Raw genomic sequence first — 19,884 nt, forward strand, 5'->3', positions numbered from 1 at the left:
GCTCCCTGGCATTCTCGGCTGAATATCTTTAACTCACCTGTGCCCACCCGCCGGAACACAGCAACCCCTTCTGCTGGTGAAGGTTCTTATCGATCGGTCGGTGTAACTACGGCGCAACCAAAGCAACCGAAATTATGGCCAACCGCTGACTAGCAAAACCTCAAAAGCCCTGTAGGTTTTTAGTGTGCAAGTTCCAAAAGTGCGAAAGGGCGGGCGAATTGTGAAAATTGTGTTCCGTTTCGCCGAGCGCCTAGAGTTCGTAGTGTGTCGGGGTTCCTTTAGTGAAGACCCTAGCCAACACAGCAGCAGTGAAACTTTCTGACCCACAAAACCACCGCCGCAAGAGCCCTGTGTTTTACTGGAGTGGTGGTGTATCGCCCGGGAACCGCCAACCGCCGGATCGATTTCACTCCTTAGAAGAAATTCCTCGGCACCTCGCTACTAGACGGCTCACGATGGCCAGAACATTAGCGCTTCCGTTGCTGGTAACGGTGGCGTCGGTGGTGATATTCGGCACCGGCGTACCGTGCGCCAGTGGCGCATCATCGATCACGGTCGAGAAGTCCGCGTACAAAAACGTCGTCATCGAGATCCGGGATAATGTCCCGGTGGACAACTGCCAAACGATACTGCAGAATCTGGAGGTTAGTAAACACCCCGACCGATGTCCATCATCACTACGCCGCAGTAAACGGGTGCTTCCGGAGACACCGAACCATGTGTCCGGAAGTGTCCTTCGGCGAACTCTTTTTTTTTATCTCTCTCTTTTTCTCACATCCTTGTTCACTGTCGCATTCTTCCAACCCAATGCACAACAAAAAAAAGCGGCGCATCGATGCTGCATTTCGCCGTGAAGCATTCCGAATCAAAGGAAGGGCCGTGTCGGAGTGCACTAAAAATGTAAACAGTCATTTATCTTTACACTTTAGATTTATGTTCCAACACCGCCATAGCTGAGGCCTTTTCTTTCCCATACGCCACACGGCAAAACGGGGTACGGCGTGTCGAGGGCTTTTCCCTTAGGGTCTCGCTGCGGAGCAGACCCAGAACCTGTCAAACTACAAAAAGGCCACTTCGTGCGATTCAATGGGATGGGTGTGTGTGACTTGGCTGACATTCGCTTTAGAGCACCGCGGGAAGGGTGCGGCGCTCAGTCAAACGGAAATATGATACCGGGTAAGCTTGGCCGGGACAGGTTGACAATATCGCGGCGGGAGCGGCGGGATGTTTGAAGCCATCTCCGTGGAGCAGATAGCCTCCAGATACTCCCCGATGGTACGATCTCGCAGCATCCTTCCCACCAAAGCCAATGGCCATCAGCCTTGCCGCCGCTCTGACCTTTTGTTTTTACGACCCAGTTTAATATTTAACGACAGTTCCATAGCCCGAGATATCGTACCGGTGCCGCTTGTTGTTGGGCTCACACAAAAGCACATTTTTACGACTATTTTGATTACATCGATGCAAATGTTTCATTTCGAATGTTTGCCCCCACTGGGGACCCCACCCTGGCCCCCAGTGTCCTGCGGGCACGCGGAAGAAAGCACAATAAATCATTTCGCTCCAAGTGGCCCGGTACGCTTCTCATATCTGGGGTGTGGGTTTTCGGTCCAAATTAGTCCAACCGAACGATTATTTACGAGTCGTTGCAAATTGCAAAACGGCCGAATGTTGTTCGTTGTTGATGTGTTTTACTTGCACATCATCCCGATCGTCCAATCATCGTCACTGTCAATGTCACTTCATCCTCAAAGAGCGCAGTGCACCGCGCGAGGGATTAGAACAAGCACCCGAAAAATGGAAAATCCAATCACGCACCAAAAACACTAATGCCGGCCCCGGTCGGTTGATGCAGAGGTGCGAAAGTTAAAACGCAGTAATGGCGCGTGGCGCGCGAGCGGAAAATCCATCGCATCGCAAACCCTTTTGGCCACACGGTTCACTGCATCAGCATTTGTAATTACTTGACCATGCGTATAGGAGGACGGCACACGGACGGACGACACTACAACATTCCGGAGCCAAATTTTTTGGGTGTTGGGCGTTGCTGGGCCGTTGTTGTGTTGTTTCCCATCTTTCCATCCTCAGGTGCAACTAAATAGTTGGTGTTTTTTTACACTCGATCGATTCAATATTGCAAGGGGGGTCGATCCATCGGTTGTGGCATGATTTATAGGGCTTACAGCGAAATTGAACATCAAACAGCCGGGGTAGAACGCACTACGACAGAGGGCTGCTCAATATAGCATAAAAACGCACCGGAAAAAAAACCTCACCGAAAGAGAACTCCATCGAAGAGACTCTATCCATTACAATCTGTGCTCATATCTCCAATCAGCGCGCGCGGGTCGATAGTGATCACGCCGAACCGCACCATCCATCACAGCGAAAAACCGCGCGTTCCGCAATCGACACAACAAAAAAAAACTTCCGAATGGGTGTCAGAAGTTTGGTTCCATCATTCTATCGTTCCATCGGTGGTTGATAAAGAAGGTGGCAATATGGTGGTAGAATGATGAAAGCGGGGAGGGAAAAAACACGAAACGAAATAGTCCCAACAGGACCTGATTGATTTCAGCTTTGAAGTATCCACATGTGTAATTGATTTGTGTGTGCCTCCTAGTGCTTCTGCCTCTTTTTTTCGAACAGCCTTTTGCGGAGTTCCATTGATCCTGAATCCCGGTAGCATCTGGTTCGGAGCTAGTGCGGAGAGCTCTCGTAGTAGAACAATCGGAAATAAATCACCAGCGCCAATTTAAATGCCTGGGCCCTTCTTAAACGGTGAGAGCACTGCCATTTACTTTCGCCCGTTAGGTCGACACGGGGGTTAGAGGGAAACTGCCAGTTTTAAGTCTATATGTGGCCCCAAGTTGGCCCATTTCCAGGCCCAATCGTTAGCGTAAGTATAGACGAATGGGTCTTCTTCGGGATGGAAAAGAGAGAAGAAGCAAAAAAAAGCCCAGTTCTCAGGGTTTTTTGGTCAGATTTTTAAGTACCACCAGGTACCTAGGCAAAGGCCCGTACAAGATCCGCAATTATGGACCCATATGGTCTCTTCCGCGGGCTCCCATCCGGTGCCGATGCCGTTGCTCAGAGCGCAGTGGCCAGATGTGCACGGAACGTATGTTGTACGTATGTATATTAAATCGATTATGGGCGAGGAACGCGAAGAATGGTGGCCGCCTCCTCGCACAGCACAGAACATAATGAAAACACATTTTCGGGGTTAATGACGGAACAGGGGCTCATGTGGCTGCTAGCCGGTTATTCGGCGCATCTTTCGGAGGTAATTTTACACGCTTTAATCGCGGGGAAATCGATGAACCACCGCTAACTATTGCTCGGCAAGTTTTCCACTGCCTCAAAAGCGCTCCTCCTCTCGGGAAGATCCATCCCCCCATTGTCCTCATCGGTCAAAGATGCAAAGACAACTTACCTGGGTACTACCGGCATAATGTCCGGTGATCTCCAGGGTGATCGCCACGAGATCAATCACAAAAAATGTTCCGGCATGTCCCGCCGAACGTGTCGAAAGCTACGGGAACAGAAAAAGGTACAAATTATCACCCCTGCCGATGCGGCTAGTCCACCGGAACTCCATCGGCAATCGATACCGGTGGACTGGACTTTTATGGACTGGTGCCCTTTTTTTCTCGCTTCTTTTTGGCAATTATCACCTCACCCAACATGCCACGCAGCCCTGATAGTGCGCGCTGTCGGCACACTATTCCCGACCGACCGACAAAAGCGGGTTGTGAGTGAACTGGTGCAGAGCACGAGTTCGTTCCCCGTTCGTTGTCCATTAGCAGGAGTGGTAGTACTGCTTGCCACCAACCAGGGTGACTAGCACGATAAATCACGGGCTGCTAGCATTGCCCGGACCTGCCTCGGAACAGAGAATGCTGACTCTGCGCTGCTCTTAAGATCCTCCACACTTCTACCACTTCTTCCAGTCGCTTCTTCTAGCAACTCTTCCAAAGAAAAGGCGTTTACATTGGAGCACCGTGTGCTAAGTGCACCCAGTGCGTCCCCGAAACCGAAATTCGAATGCCGAACGGAACCGAAACCCAAACCAGTCGTAGTCGCTGGGCTGTGGCAGTGATAATTGGTTGTACAATGTCGTCTTAAATTCAGCTTTTTCATTCGTTGCACCGGCATTCCCCCGGACCCGGGGAGGTGACCTACTTAGACTCGTCTGGTCGTTACCATTTCCCCGTGGCGAGAAGATTTGCCTCCTTCTTGCTTCAAAGAGTGTGGTGAAGCAATTTTTTGGCGGTCTAATTTATGAGTGAGCTTTAAGGATACCCTTCCAGTTGGGCAGGTACTTCTTGGGTGTCCTGGGAGCTGTAAATCCAAGTAAATACAGTAAAGCATTTGGCAAGGACTTGCTGGTGCTTTCTTGGAACTGGTACACCGTACTTCTCACACCCTCCTGCTGCTGGACACAGAGGTTCTCGGTGACCACGGTTTGAGCACAAGCCTCGGAATGGTGTCGAGAAAATTAATCGACATTCGTGTGATGTTTGGTCCAGGTTTTTCGTCCAGACTCCCTACACACACACAGTCTCACACCGACCCGAAATCACTCACCGAAATGTGCGAACTAACCGGGAATCGGAAATGGACTGAGAACGGGTCCAATAAATCAAGCCTTGCAGCAAAAGGGCTTCACTTTTGCGACGGATCTCGGGCCTTTCATCGGAACGCGCGCGTACCACACCGCGCGTTGACTAATGGGCAACGGTGTAATTTAGCGTGAGAAATTATTATGGATCCCGAACTCCCCACACACTCGTTCCGATTCGCCCCGAAAAAGGATTCAGGCAAAGGAGAGCACCAAGCAGCATTCAAAAGCATCCCAAGTTTCCCGAAATGCGGTCGTATGAGTAATGCTGCTTTCCGCTGGAAGCATGGCCCCCATCGTTTTGGCCCTAATTAGTCGGGGGGAAGTAAACAAATTAACAAAGCAACGCTAACCTCATCAATGTGGGGCAGCGAATAGCCCCCGGCGCGGGTGTTATCGTCATCGCAGAACGGCGCACTAACTTGCCACAGTGCAACAGATCCCATTCTACGCGTCTCCTTCCGAATATTTGGCGCGCCTCTCTTGGTTGGCAACTCATAAAACGGTAATAAAACGAATGCTCTGCGCGATTTGCCCATTCGCGTGGACAAAGTACGCGTTTTATTGATATTGTGTCGTCTACCGTCTGTTGCCCTTCCACAGAGACCCTTCCACACCGGCCCTTCTTCCCATCTGCTTATCGCTATCGAGAAATCGCATGGCAAATATAAAATAATAATTGCAACAAAGCTTTACGATTGGCCACCCCCTGCCCCACACACACATTCCGGGGGGCAAGGCAAGCACTTTCACTGTTTGGATGTGATTCCGTTTTCACTTCCCGTTCTGCCACACACGCGGGGCATCATTGCTTCCTGTTCCCATCGCGGAAAAGATGGCCATGGATCAAATTGACGACGCCTGCACGAGGGCTGTTTTATTATTATCGTCTCGGTGTCTCCGTCGCCGTGTCACCATCGGCATACGCCGTAATACGGACATGATATTATGCCAGTTTGCAAAAGCCTTCCCCGCAGCTCCCGGTCTGCGAATGGCCGAATGGTGGAAACAAAAATATATTGGCCAATCATTCTGTGGGTTTGTTGGGGATTTGAGGAAAATGCCGCTGCCTACCGGATTACCGAAAGGCGGGCGAAAAAGAAAAAAAAACCCGGGCACCGAGCACCGCCCGGGGGAAGGTACTTCTACGGCACAACTGTGCGCGGAGCATAAACATAGATTGAATTTCATTTATCCGATTTCATTGCGCTGCTCGAAGCTTAGCCCACCCTGTGGACACCCCCTCCTAGGGATTGTGGACTTGTCTCTGCTGATGCGGGCGCATCTTGAATGCTTACGCCAATCGCCGGAAGAAAGTATGCGAAATCAATCGTTTATGGTGGCAAAGGAACGTCGCAAAAGGCCAGTCCCCGGTGCCAATGATGGCCCACCGTCAGAGGGCGCATATTGTGATGTTTGATTAATTTTTTTTTCTCTCCCGTTCCTGTTCGTCTCCACCTGATGACCTGCCGGACGGTGCGGGCGGGACACGCGGTCAAAGACACACAGGCCCGGAATTGTTGTCGAAAGCGAGACGGATTGGTTTTCCCTGGTGCTGCTACTACTATCGCATTCCCTGCGTTATTTGAATCTTTGCATTCAGATTGCGGTAGCATTGCTCGGAACGGATTGCACTCGGTGAAGGATATCTTTCATCAAACCGAAGTCTTATATTGCCCATCTCGGGAACTTAATCTTCAACAAGCAAAAAAAAATAGTGAACCGGAGGGAGAGAGAGAGAGAGAACAAAACGATCTCGTGCACCAAAAATATTCACCGTAATTTAATCAAACATGTGAACACACCACCGGTGGTGTATCGGAAGGGTTTTCCGATTTCGGGCTATTCGGGTGGATATTTGGTTTTTCCAATTTTCCTATTTTCCTATCTTCCCTTTTGCAAACGGGGAGGAGGTGCGTTTTTCCTAACTTTAGTCACAACAACAGAACTTGGGGTTTTTGGGAAGGTAAGGTAAACAAAAATAGTCCACCACCACCACCACTATCCACCGAGTGCGGGAGAACAACAGGCCCCATTTCACAGACCCACCCAACCTGGCGGGCAATCCGCATTTGTTGCGCTTCAGCTCCCACACAAACACACACAAAAGCGATGGAAAAGCAATCCTTTCAACTTCAAATACCCGAAAGGGAATTGATGGTCGGGAGTGTGTTCCTGCTATGGAGTGATCGAACAGGCAGCAGCAGCCAACTAGTACCACTTCCATCAGAATCGAACCGTACCTCAAACACAACATCAAAAAAGGGCAAATGCAGAGGTTGATGTGAAAGCAAAATAAAAAAAGCTAACCTCCTGCCTCCCACTCGCCTTAAAGCAAAAAACACATCACAAACAACGCAAAGAAAGAAAAACCCCCACTGCTGCTGTTGCTGGATCTGATCAAGCGATTAATTCCCATCCTCTCGACATCAAACTTTGATGATACAACAACTCCAAGCCCGGACCCGGGGGGGGGGGGGGGGGGGGGGGGGGGGGGCATTGCAATTGCCGCTATCAGTCAGCATGACTGCTCGATTGAGATCGGTAAGCCAAAACTCAAAGCAAATCGATCCCGATATGGATGCTAACCCGATTATGGGCGACGACGGACGAGGAGGACGGGCGGGCTGAAATAGCAGAAAATCTTTCCCTCTACTGCTGGAACTTCCACGGGCTGAAACTGGAGTGCCTTTTATGGAGACGGCGGCAGTGGAGTGATGCATGAACGATCTCGAGATCGAAGATCTATCGATTCCCCGGTTCTGCAGCAACATTTTGCAGCGCTTCGCTAATCATAGGCGAATAAATCTGTCACGTGGAAAAATGGAAACTTGCTGGAGAGCCGCTTTTGGGTTGGCCATTTCTGGATGCAGTCACAGGTGGCTCGTAATTGTGCGGCTGGAACTCCGAAACGTCACGCTGTCTAGCACGGTTGGTGTATCCCGTTACGACGGATCGTGCGATCGTAACCGGTAATGTAACTAACCGCCTGTTTGACATAGCGTGCGACTTCGACCCAAATGCCTGGATGTGTCTCCAGATGGAAAGCTATAATTATCAGATCTCCTATCCGATTCCCGGTGTTAGTTGGCAACATTATGCTACTCGTTCTTGGACTGCGTTCAATTGCGTTTGTGTCGTCGTCTTCCACGAGTGCTGGTTAATCATTCTTAACCATCACCAGGAGTTCTTCCTCTGGAACACAAAGTGATACTGATCGAGCGTCAGATACGATACGCAGATGGCTATCACAACCGCCTTACCCTCAGCAGAATCGTTCGCGTTCTGGGTTCGGTTTCTGGAGCACAACAATAAACGAAATCCAACTCCGAAACGCGACACCCCCCACCCCGCCCGGAGGAGTTCCAGCGAAGAATCCGGACGTAAATACCACGCTTTGGGTGAAACAATAAGTCACATTGTTGAATTATTGCGTTTACATGCTCCAATTACTCGCGCGGCTCGGTTTCGTCATCGGTGGAGTTGCTGCCACCCTTCCGAGTTCCGAGTGGTAGAGATGCCGGGCTGGATTGGGTGGTGCATCATCTTGGCGATGCACATTTGTGCCATATTCGCCTCCTCATCCGGGTAGAAAGAAATCCGAAGCGAGCCAACACAGCTTTACCAGCGAAAAGCTCATAAATCCAATCCTGGATCCGAAGATGCCGCTCGTGCACACGGTCACTCTGTGAGTGTTCATCTTTCTTTACAGCTTTCTTGTGTACCACGGGGTTCCGTGCCAGCTCGCCGTGGACGATGGGCGATGATTAACGATTGAGCTGGGACGCCCGTCAGCGAGAGTAAGAACGATTGCTCCATCGGGGCCTTCCATTCAGTCCGCTGACCCGTCCCGATTGGATTATGTGCGAAGGCGGACGTTATGAATGGTTGATGGATTTATAATCACACGAAGCTCACGTGTAAAGAAGCTTGGGATAATAAATTTCATATCGATTCCACGCTACGGTGCCGAAACGGCAGGGCTGCCAGCCAGCATCCACCCGGTCGTACGTACATAATACGTGATGATATGGTTAATAATTGGCAACACTTCAAAACATTCGTTGATCGATATAATTCCGCACGCGGGGGCTCTTTTAAGCATCCCCGCTTTTGATTACATCTCGCACGCAGCCAAATGCGCACTAAGTTCGATATTTTATCAATTTCGTACAACCAACACTTCCCTGTTGGTTCCTGCTTCGTTCCATCTCGCTTTTGCACCCGTAATCACCAACATCTGCCCAAGTCGTTGGCAGTGCAATTCTTCGATTTTCGGGCTGAAAATGAACCAATTTCGCGGCGGGGTCTAATTTTCCACCGGTAGCTTATCCAACGCGCGCGCGCTGGTGCGAAATGGTGGAAATTCCTTGTGGCATTTTTCGTTAAGTGGAAAATAATCATTGCACCGTAAAACCCGCAGTATGGTTACCACGCTTCCCGCTAGTTATTCGGCAATGTCCGCATCATCATCATCAACATCATCAACATCATTTAACCAATCGCAGTTTAATTCGTATTAATTATGATTTTGAAATCGATTTTTTTTTTTCTCGCTCGCAACTACCTTTTCCTTGGCTTTTCAGGAGTTTGGGTTTGGGGCATGATTAAGCGTTCGCTGGGCGATGTGGTGCAGTGTGTTGCTGCTTACGATGCACCGCATCAGCTCGCTACCCAACGGGTGGAAAATTAGATCACGTTCACACACAACGTTATAGTGGCCGGGAATGATGGAAACGGTACATACTCGTCGGCCTCGGCCGTATGCATTTTTCCCTTCCCGAGACGAGACGATTTCCACCCATACGTTTAAGGTAGCCCCGCGCTAGTGCACAACGATGGCCCCGACGAGACAATCGATTTTTGATTGAATCGACTTACGCCAGACGCGAGATCGAGAGCTCGGGAAATCACTCTCCCAAGCTCACGTGGGATGGACCTTATTTGGGAGGAAAGTTGATCAACCATCGATCGATCGATCGAACCAGCGGCCCGTTAGACGTTACACCGCGACCGAAGAAGATGTTAATCGTATCGATGATACGCGCCGAAACGATGACGAAGCCGAACCCCCATCGATGTACACGCGTGGATGTTAGTGGTTCCGAGCAGAAGGAGGGCACCGATGGGGAGATTTTTTCAATTAACCGTAGGAGGAAGTCCCCGAATGTTTCGGAACGAGCTCAGGAGGCCATCGTAGGCTTCTTGATGCACAGCTAAAGCCATATTTTTCTTCTACTCACACATCTGGATGATGTAGAGCGATGGCCAGGAGACATCGTCCGAGCTCAGTAAAGTAAAGTAAAGTACAGTAAAGTGTTCTTTTTTTTTGAGACAAATACAGTTGCATGCTACAAACAATGCGAAGATTCATTCTATTCTTCGTCTGTTCCTTCAGAATCTGCTCAGAATCTCGTTATTCCGTTCCAGAGAAAGTAATTATTTAGGATAATCCAACGCTGGAAAAATCATATTGCTCCAGGGCTAAACTACGGAAGACAAACAAACAATGGCGCATCGCCGCCTTATTAGAAGTGGTAACGCAAATAACGAGACTAGCGAGAAAATGCGAAGCTCAAGCTTTTCCAGGCATTGTGCTATTAACGATTATCTTCCGTCCGAATCCAGCTGCAGCTGAAGACGTCCGCTAAGACCACGACTGTTGCAGTTTGCGCTTCAGCCGACCGTTTTCCTCTCCGACTGCCCAATGTTACTGCGTTTTTACGACTCTCTAAGTACATGCGCTCAAAGTACGCGCTCAACCTGTTCGCTCGTCGTCGCCCTGCCATTCCATTTAATTGCATTTAGTTAACAAACTTTTAACTCACATCGATACTCCCATGCCAAAGGGGGGGGTGGGAGTCGGGAAAAGTTTTCCCTTTTTTTTTATTACGGCACCCATAACCTTGCTCGGAGCCAGGAAGGATCGTTAGCTATAAAACGGGAACGAGAGAACAACGAGAAACATCTAAATCTTCCCATCAACGGCCAACATCGGCCAACAACTACACCACACAATGCAATCGATTGTAGCAAGTGCTCCAGACCGTTTTGAGGGCGCCCTCCCCAGCATTCTTCCAAATGCCAAACAGCTGCGGGTCGGTCAAAGCAAATGAATGAAGCTTCCTTTTGTGAACCGACTGCCTCCTCGCCAAGCGATTCAAGCGAGCTGCGAAGACGGCAGGAAGACGCAGCGCCAAGGTTGCGTTCACTTGGCGCGGATAGACGGACCGGTGTGTGTGGGGGGGAGTTACGCAGCAAAACAAAAAAATTGAAGAAGCAACAAACAAAAAACGCACCCTCCGAACCCTCAAAATGTCAGCAGCATTGCCATGCGCTATGCACGCGAAAATACTCATCAGAGAGCATCATCTTCGGCTGCAGATTGGAAGCAGCACCGTAATGAAATGTCAGAAGTCGTGACAATATTGTTTTCCGTGACATATTTCGAAGTTCCCCTTACCGGGCGATGCTATTTGTTGGGAGTCTCTTTGCAGACGGGAGGAATTTATCACTTAAAAAAAAATTGCTAAAACAAGCATCCAAAGTCACGAACGATGGAACAACTCTTGTTGTTGCGAAACGAACCTTTGGGCTACTGGTTTGTCTAATCGTCTTTTTGTTTGTGGCCACAACGACGGGAAAGAGTTGCGTTGTCATTTGAAGAAGCTTAACGGACATAGTTTGTGGAACAGGATGATCATGACGCAGTGGAGCTTAGAATGGCCACCACTAGTGTAGATTGATTGAGACCCATGAAGGAAGGACGTGTATCTGCAAGTCACCACGTCAGTCGTTACCGTCCGTAGCCATTCTTCTGCCCATTTAATTGATGATGAATTGATTGCGGATGAATATTTATGTGTGAAGATGACGTGCGAGAAACAGTAGCACACCCGAGCACACACAAATAAGATGCCGAGAGATACAGTTGTGTGTCAATGTTTTCTTTCGATGGGATTGGGGTTTGATTTGATTCACGCCACAAAACTAGGTCAATGGATGAAAAATGTAGCCACCTGGCCGCCGCGCCGCGTGGTTGTTTCCGCTTAGCAAGATAAACATTGTCACTCATAACTTTGCCGATTGCCGTTTCGTTCTGTCCACAGTGTGTCCTGGTGAATTATCGATAAACTCTTCTCTATCCGTGGCACACATTTCCACACCTGCCTTGCGCTGCCAGGTTTATGACGAGTGGGTTAATCTTCTTAACCGGAAGCCACTCAGAGAGAGTCCACGTAGGAAGCGTCCCCATATAGAGCGCCCATATCCACTTAAACCCCCGGTGGAAAACCCCCATAATCCCAATCGAGTTTGTTCGCACCTGTTCATCCAATTCCTCAAATTGCATAAATCACAGACTCAGGCATGCACACGGCCACCCACCCTTACAATACTCCACCTGCACTCACCAATAATTCAAGCCGAGCCAAGGTATCGCGTCGCCACACGAGTTGATTATAATAATGATGCGCTACCCCACCTGCATTCCCGGGCGATGCGCTTTTGATATAGAGATAGTGGCGAGGTAAAGTGTAAGATGGTGAAAAAACATGTAAAAAACAACGCAAACAAACGAACAAACTTCGCCGGGAGAAAAGTTCTACACGCTTCACACACACACACGCTCCAAATGGTGGCAAAATTGGCTTTACAGTTTGGTGCGCATCTTTGCAGCTCACACATCCAATCAGCAAACACGCCCGCCCGGTTCTAGGCACGGACGCGGACCCCCCTGCTGTGCCATTTGTCGTGCTGCTGTCGTTAGCGTAATTAGATTTTCTAACCCTCCCGACACGACCGGCACTGCACATATATACTGCATGCACACCGCGTGTGCATTAAGCTTAATTCCGATGCTGCAAAAGCACGCCCCGCGATCCGACTACTAACGTGTGTGTTGATGCATTTTTCAATAACTTTATAAAACACTATCAAACATTCATTCGGAACGCGCACCTGCGCTGTTGTAAGGTTCCGCGTCCGTCCGTCTGCAATAATGCAGCCGGTATGCGATGTAATTAAAGACCCGCAAATCCACGCTGCAACTGTTCTTCTTCAACATCGAACTCACCACCATAAAATCTCATCTTCCAACTGGCCGCATCACAACATTGCATAACGTCGTGCTCGATCTCGCGCTTGCATTATGCAGCAAACCTTTCCACAGGGCTCCTTGTGCTTGCTTTCAATTAGGATTCTCCGTTCACTTTAATTCGCGTGGGGAGGCCATTCCGCCAACTATTACAACACTCGGCGTTCGGGTCAAGTCATAGGGCAGAAGACTGACGACGACGGCGTTCCTCATGACGGTCGAAAAACGGACACCCGAGCTTTAGGGTCGATGACGCGCGATCTCTAGGGCGAGAGAAGGAACAGGCCACCCTTTTTCCCGCTATGGGTGACCGAAAAACGGTCGGGCGCACTTACCGGCCCAAGACTCATTAAATGTAAAGCAAAGTGTTTACGCTAGGCGGAAAGCCGCCCCCAGACGAACGTGATGATGCATGCGGGTGGCCACCAGAGACGAGCCGCTGGAGTGCGCGCAAATAGTTGAACAAATTCTTTAATTGTATGCTCAGGAAGAAGCAACCGAAGCGGGGCAAGTACAATGCGGCCCTACGGCTGGGAAGTTCCCTTTTTTCCGAGTTGGGGGGACGCCGGGATGCCGTGAGTGGGTATAATTGAGTGAAAATTGAAGTTCTCCCCTGTGAGAAAGCGAACGAGGCGTTCAGTGGTGGATCACCATCTGACACAAGCTCAGCGAGACGCTATTCTGCGCCGTACGGTTGCCGTCGCTGTAAAGTTGTTTGGTTTGTACACAGTTTCCACAGTGATTATAGCGCGCCCGTTTCTATTAGTACCGGCATTGCACTGAAGCCCGGATTTCGGGCTCCGGACTCCGAGGCCGTTCTGTCCGAAGCAAGAGCCACGCGAATCGGTGCAATGCGGAGGCCAGTCGACTTGTAGTCGACCATCTCAATACTACCATTTGCACGATCGTCCACCTCATTCGGCCGTCGCTCCCAAACACCGGTTCTCGAGTTCTGTTGCGAAAGTTGTTGAAGCACCGCCGCATCATTTTCGTTCTTAATGCCATTTCCGAAAAGCCCCACCACAAACCACGCACCGCGCTTCCGAGCAGCACCCCAACCGCCCAACTTTGGCGTCGATTTACTAGCAAAGTTCGGTACTTTCCTGCTCCATCATCATCGTGGCCGTAATCCATCCATATGGAGCGCCGGCGAAAGCGAGCCTCCCTCCCCGGCAAAGAAACCCGTTCGTATCATTCCAAACTTGGGCAAGTTTTATGGTAATCGGTTCGAGAGAAGGATCGCTCTCTAGCAAGAAAAAAAAGGGAAAATAACTACGAACAAACCACCTTTGCCTACCTTAGCCTCGCGCGCTCAGCAACCAAACAACGGTGCAGAGAAGAAGAAAAAAATGTATACACGGCTCACGGAAAAGTTCACGGTTTGATGCGCAGATGGCCCGGTACATTGGAAACTATTTCCGAGCCCAACTTTTCCACAACCGCGTCCGTGATCCGTGATGGGTGGAAAAGTAGAATCCTTGTAACCGCACACACGTACATCCCGTAAAAGTTGGCTTATCGTTGAGCCTGCTGGCCTGGGGGGGCCGTCTCCGTACCGCTTGTTCCGTGCTCCGAGGCCGGTGAATGGTGATGGGGCGGCGTTTGATATTTGAAACCAATGTTCGGGAAGTCGTTTTGAAGTGAAGTTTATCATAGCCTGGGCGAAAAACATGAGATTTGGACAGAAAGCTTTCGCTTCATTGTGATATGTCACCAAAACCTACCTTCAAAAACTTGTAACTAGTTGGGCGAGTACGAAGGCAAAAGAGCCTGACATTACCTCGTACGGCAAACAAAACCTGAAACATCCAATTCTAAATTGTATCCTTTCGGAACGAATAAATCCCATGGTGCAGTCCCCATCACGAAAACCAAATTCCAATATGCCCTGCCGGCGATGACGGGGTCTTTACTCGGGTAAGACGAGCAGCACTTGCCGGTTATTTCATGAATCGTAAAATAGATCATGCTCCGAGGCTCGTTCCGCTCCTTAAAAGGGAGGTTTAAAATTCGAAGGGACGAAAGGAGACTTCATCACACACCTTTCCCTCTGATTAGCGAACGGAAGAACGAGGAAAGACTTCCGACTTCCTTCGGACTTCGGGCATTTAGCCAAGGGATATACAACCAACGCTTGCCGTCGAACATGATACGGGCTATTTGCTGATCAATCGAAAATCTTTCAATTCCAGCTGCCGAAGTCAAAATCCCGAGAAGGAACTCGCACACTCGAAAGCAGATGCCTTCCGCAAACTAAAAAAAACCCAGTCCCTACCATTTTGGGAACCCAACCGTTTCGTTTCCGTGTTTTGTAGCTCGGATTTGATTACAAGTCAATAAAAGATAATTAAAGATGCTAGCGATAGCGATAGCGATAGTCCTTCATGCCTGCACTTTGTTGATCACTTATCCGTCGTCGGTAAGGCACGGTACGGGCAGCAAATTGACACAAGCTTTTGGCGCTTTACCCATCAGGCAGAAGGGGAGGAGTTGGAATTTAGTGCGCTTCCCCAAGCTCCAATCGACCCCCCGAGGACATGGAGATTCCGAGCGAGAACTTTACATCAACGATCGTACGGAAAATGAGGATTTTAGGGGAGGGCAAGAATAAAACCACAAGCTACGAGGTTTTTGCCATCATCATCATCATCATCATCGGCATCGGAAGGATGCACTTCTCCATTTGGCCCGACAGGTGTTTGTCGTCCGGGCTCTGGCTCCTGGAGAAGATCCAGGTTTTACTAGCACTGCCTCTGCAAAATGCGCAGTAAAATTTTACAGCACACCCAAATGCCGAATAGATTACGGACGATGATGATTATCGCTGCTGTGACCGGTCAGCTCGTTCGTCCGTCCAAACCCTGGGCTCCATCGGGCGGAGGGCTCGGCTAGGGTTCGAAAGTTTTGTCACTGCCGAATAAAGCTATTGTAAAGAGAGCGGTCTTTCCAGCTGATCCGAATTGGACGGTAGCCCGGGTTTTACAATTCCCTGCCAATTCTTTTGCGGCCACAGCAGGGAAACGTTCTTCTCTGTAGAGGTTGAATCATGTTACGCTTTATACCCGGTATCATCTCTGTGTGTGGTTTTCGCTCGCTTGCTCCCTCGAGTGTGAGTAACTGGTTAAGCTGTTTATATGTATGGGGGAAAAAAACTGGCCACCGGGAGGACAACGTTGTAAAACATGTGCGATGGTTATGGACAAGACTCTTTATAGACAAGTTGTTCGGTTATGACATGTAGTACATTTTCCCTTTCCGAATGGCAACAAATGGCCGTGGGCGTTCGGGACGACTCCTGTACTTGTTTCTAATGAACATTCTTTGATTTTGAGCTTTTGTTTGCTTTTTTAATAGCAAATTTGTCTAATCCCACATCTCTTTTTTCTATTTACCTCTCTTTACAGGTATGTTCCCAATTTAAAGACTCATTAAGGCAGCTTTTAGGCAGTGAATGCATTGTTTTGCATGCATGGAGACAACAAGTGTGCCGATTTCCGCCTTCAACCCCACGACGATTGCCCATCTCACAAGCGTTTTTGACTAATATTCGCTTTAACAGAGGAGGAGAGACAAAAAAAACAACAAACTAAATCTGATTTCCTGCAAATTCACTGCAGTTGCTCGCGCACAAATCCAGTGCCAGCTGACGACGTCCAGTCGAGTGCACACAAGTGCCAGCGCAAAAGCCCACAAAACCCTCACTTCCGAGCCTGACAGGATGATGGTAATCTAATACTTCTTCTCGATCCTACCACTACGCCTAGCGCGTCCCAAGCGCGGCCGAGAACTTGCACCTCCTCGATTGCACCGGAAGATTGCTCATGACATCCATCAGGTTGCTACCTCTACCCGAGAGCCGAGTCATAGTCGCAATGCAGGCATATGGTCAGAGGGATGATGCACCTACAAATCTTGTGCCTTGGTTTTTTTGCTTCTACCGAGATGTTACTCGTGTTCTCGCATTTCGTACTCTTAGTTTTTCGTAATGTTGTGCATGTGTGTTTTTTTTTTGCTTTTGGTCAGATCCCATTGCTGTTGGCTCTGGCTGTCGCAATGTGCCCGCACAGCACACGTCCTCCCGCGAGGCTCACACTGTTTATGGACACTTAAAAAGCCATACGCAACACCGCAAAAGGGGCCAACTTCTAAAACAACCATTCTTTGTACTTCTACGGCTGTTGGCTGTTGTGCTGGTGCTGATGATGATGCTGGTGCTGGTGCTACGAAACACCATCGTCGTCCCAACTGCTCGGGCGCAATTCTTGAGACAAACAGTTCCCTGTATTGTACCCGAAAAACCCATAGCGCACCGGAACACAGAGAAGAAGAAGGAGAACCGGGCGTTGCCTGATCTTTTCCTTCAGCTCCTTTGGCTCTTTGGGTCTTTGGGTCTTCGGCCCAAAAAAAAAAGGTTGCCATTAGCCCACTCGACTCCGGGTGCTGCCTTTCGCTCAAGTGGAACCAGAACTAAAAAAAACAAAACAACGGGAGAGCCAAGAGAAGAAGCAAAAAAACAAAAAACAACATCATCTTATGTTCACTATTTGAACAGCACACACGACACAGTAAACTCGCTCTTCTGCACCTACAAAGCGAGTAAAATAAATCTACCATGACGAGAAGCGAACCCCCTTGCGGCAACACGATCACGAAAAGGAACAACCATCGTCGCGTTGTTTTGTTTTTTGTTTTTGATCATTTTGAGGCTGCTGGCTGGAACTTCAAACTTCCTGACTCCAATTGCGTCCATCCAATGTATGCCCATCATCAACCGTACGGCGGCCGAGGTCGGCAAGTGTTTGTTCATTTACATATTTTTCTGTCACCCAGGCCAAGCGGCACTCAGGGGAGGGGTCATAACCCGGTGCCTGTGTCCAATTGCTGAGAGGGGATGGCTTGTTGTTTAAGGGCAGAAGACCGTGATTTCTAAATATGTTGCCTGGGTGCAGTAGAACAAAAAGAAAAAGCTTAGACAGGAACGATACTGGATCAAACTTTTTCCCCAACCAGAACTCCACATTGTTGCTCCACGTGGGAAGGACGATGAAAAGTTTCCGAGTGTCCTTCCTGCTCGGGATTGTGTTTTTTTGGGACTGAATATGTGAGAATTCAAATTTCCCAAACCCATTTTCCCATGGAGAGCAAAATGTTCCGCTTTAAACGAGGGTGCGCATAACATTAATTCATCCCCCAACCCTCGGTTGGTGTCTTTTGGGTGGGTGTTTTGGTGGTTGGAAATTGATAATTTTAATTGCTTCTGGTCGATCGATTCGTTTTCCCTCCCCTGCCTTGTGTTTGTGGCTTTTCGAAGGGAAAACTGACGCCAGACGTGGTGCTTTTGCTGCTGGACAAATGGATCAAATTATGATCAATCGCTTTTTAATTCGATCATTTCAACTCCGCTGGTGGGCTGGCTTTCGGGAAGGAGCAACCGTGGTGACCATATTTCGGTAAAATGGTGCTGGTGTTTCAAATCATTCCGGATGACTTCCGGTGGGGTATTTATCATTCGCACGCACCGTCACCGTCCATCCATCCATCCATGCTGCTGCGTACCACCCCGCATCTGTTGCTGATCGCGTGATGCGTGTTCCACCGGGGGAAAATTGCAACGCAAAGCACCGATAATCGATATGTGTGTCGAGCCCACTTGCTCGATAGCACCAAGCGAAGGCAACACAATCCACGTTTATGTTTATTTTTGTTTTTGCTGGCTGGCCACCACCAGCTGCTCCCAAGAATGCCCACGGGACGGACGCACCGAGAGAGGTCGTAACTCGTGCCCAACTTTATCAGCTTCGCTCTGCTCGGTTAAGTAAACCAATCAAAAAACCTTCAAACCATTACGACCACGGTGGGGGGGAGTTGGGTGCCACAAGTAATGGGTCCCAAAACGGTTGCCCGAACGGGGAGATGTATGATTTAAGAGCTCCCCGGGTTTGTTTTTTTTTTGCTGAATGTAATCGATTGACTTCGACGACTGTCGAAGGGTGCCGCTAAATGGATAGGGGGACCACAAGAGGACAAAGTATGACAAACACTTCCCTCCCGCGGTTTCCTGCCCGGGGTTCCTCAAACATATCGTCAGTATCGTGTTTCCGGTTGGTGCGTTTTATATTATTCCATTCCGATTGTGTTGGCTGTACGCTACTTTTTGCTCTTTTCTGTCACCGTTGAGACCCTCTCTCACGATTTTCCAACATGCACACTATTTTGCCTGCATATCTTCGCGTGCTGCTGCTGTTGCTACCCTCCAGGAGGGGAAGAACTCGCTCGCCGCACCCACGCACCCCGTGATGAGGGTGAATCGAATGGATGTAGTTTGTCGTTTTATTAGCATCACAATAAACACAAAACGCGCGCAACGGCTCGTCATTCGCCGTTTGCTACCACCACGAAGCTACTACCGATGGGAACCAAACCCCCTGGCAGAATCGAGAGCGAAAACCTTCCCGCACAGCACAGCATAGGCGCGTTCGTCGTTCTGTGAGGTGAAACCAAAAGCGTGAACGGAATATTAATGCTGACCGGCCTCCTGGATTGTTACCTGGCCTGTTTGAGGGGCCATCCAAGTGCTAAATAGCGTTTTCAATATAACCACCATGCGTTTTTTCTTTCTCTTCCTCGTTATTATTAAGTTACGAAGGGTCGTGACAGGCGGGCGCTCGGGTTATTGAAATAAAAATGTGAATATTTTTACGGAAAAACCCCTAAGCCCCGGCGCAGAACATTTCGTTCAACCTATTTCGTTGCTCAACCGTGCTAAAAAGCGAGACCTTGCCGCGCCGCGCGGTTCGCGAAACAATTGAATGACGCGGCGTTTGTTTTTACTGTAAAACGACGCAATCATCATAAAAATTACTACCACTGCTGGAACTGGAGCGCCTAGATGTCACCAAACCAGCACGGCCCGTAGTAAACCATCTATCGCGCTGTTTGTCGAACGGCTTTTAGCGAACTACCACCCCAGCCATCGAGAACCACCACGATCGATGTTCGATGTAAACGAATGTGGAATTAAAAAAGAAATACTCACTCACTCCACTATAGATACACACATTTACAGGCAATTTTGTAGCTTTTACAACCGCTCCCGGTGGCTCGTTATCACCGTATAACTACCCTGCTGCCACACCAATTACAACGGCCCACCGAACCGAGCCAA

General features: G+C 49.2%; 1 protein-coding gene across 1 annotated transcript in view; it reads left to right on the forward strand.

The window, feature by feature from the left end:
* Nucleotides 1-455: 455 nt before the first annotated feature.
* Nucleotides 456-19,884, forward strand: part of LOC128297238 (calcium-activated chloride channel regulator 1-like) — a 44,743-nt gene continuing 25,314 nt past the window's right edge. The window contains exon 1 of the mRNA XM_053032847.1: nucleotides 456-644. Coding sequence (XP_052888807.1) covers nucleotides 456-644 — 189 coding nt within the window. The remainder of the gene's footprint in view (nucleotides 645-19,884) is intronic.

Source organism: Anopheles moucheti, chromosome 2 (assembly GCF_943734755.1).
Source record: "Anopheles moucheti chromosome 2, idAnoMoucSN_F20_07, whole genome shotgun sequence".
NCBI classification, from domain to species: domain Eukaryota; kingdom Metazoa; phylum Arthropoda; class Insecta; order Diptera; family Culicidae; genus Anopheles; species Anopheles moucheti.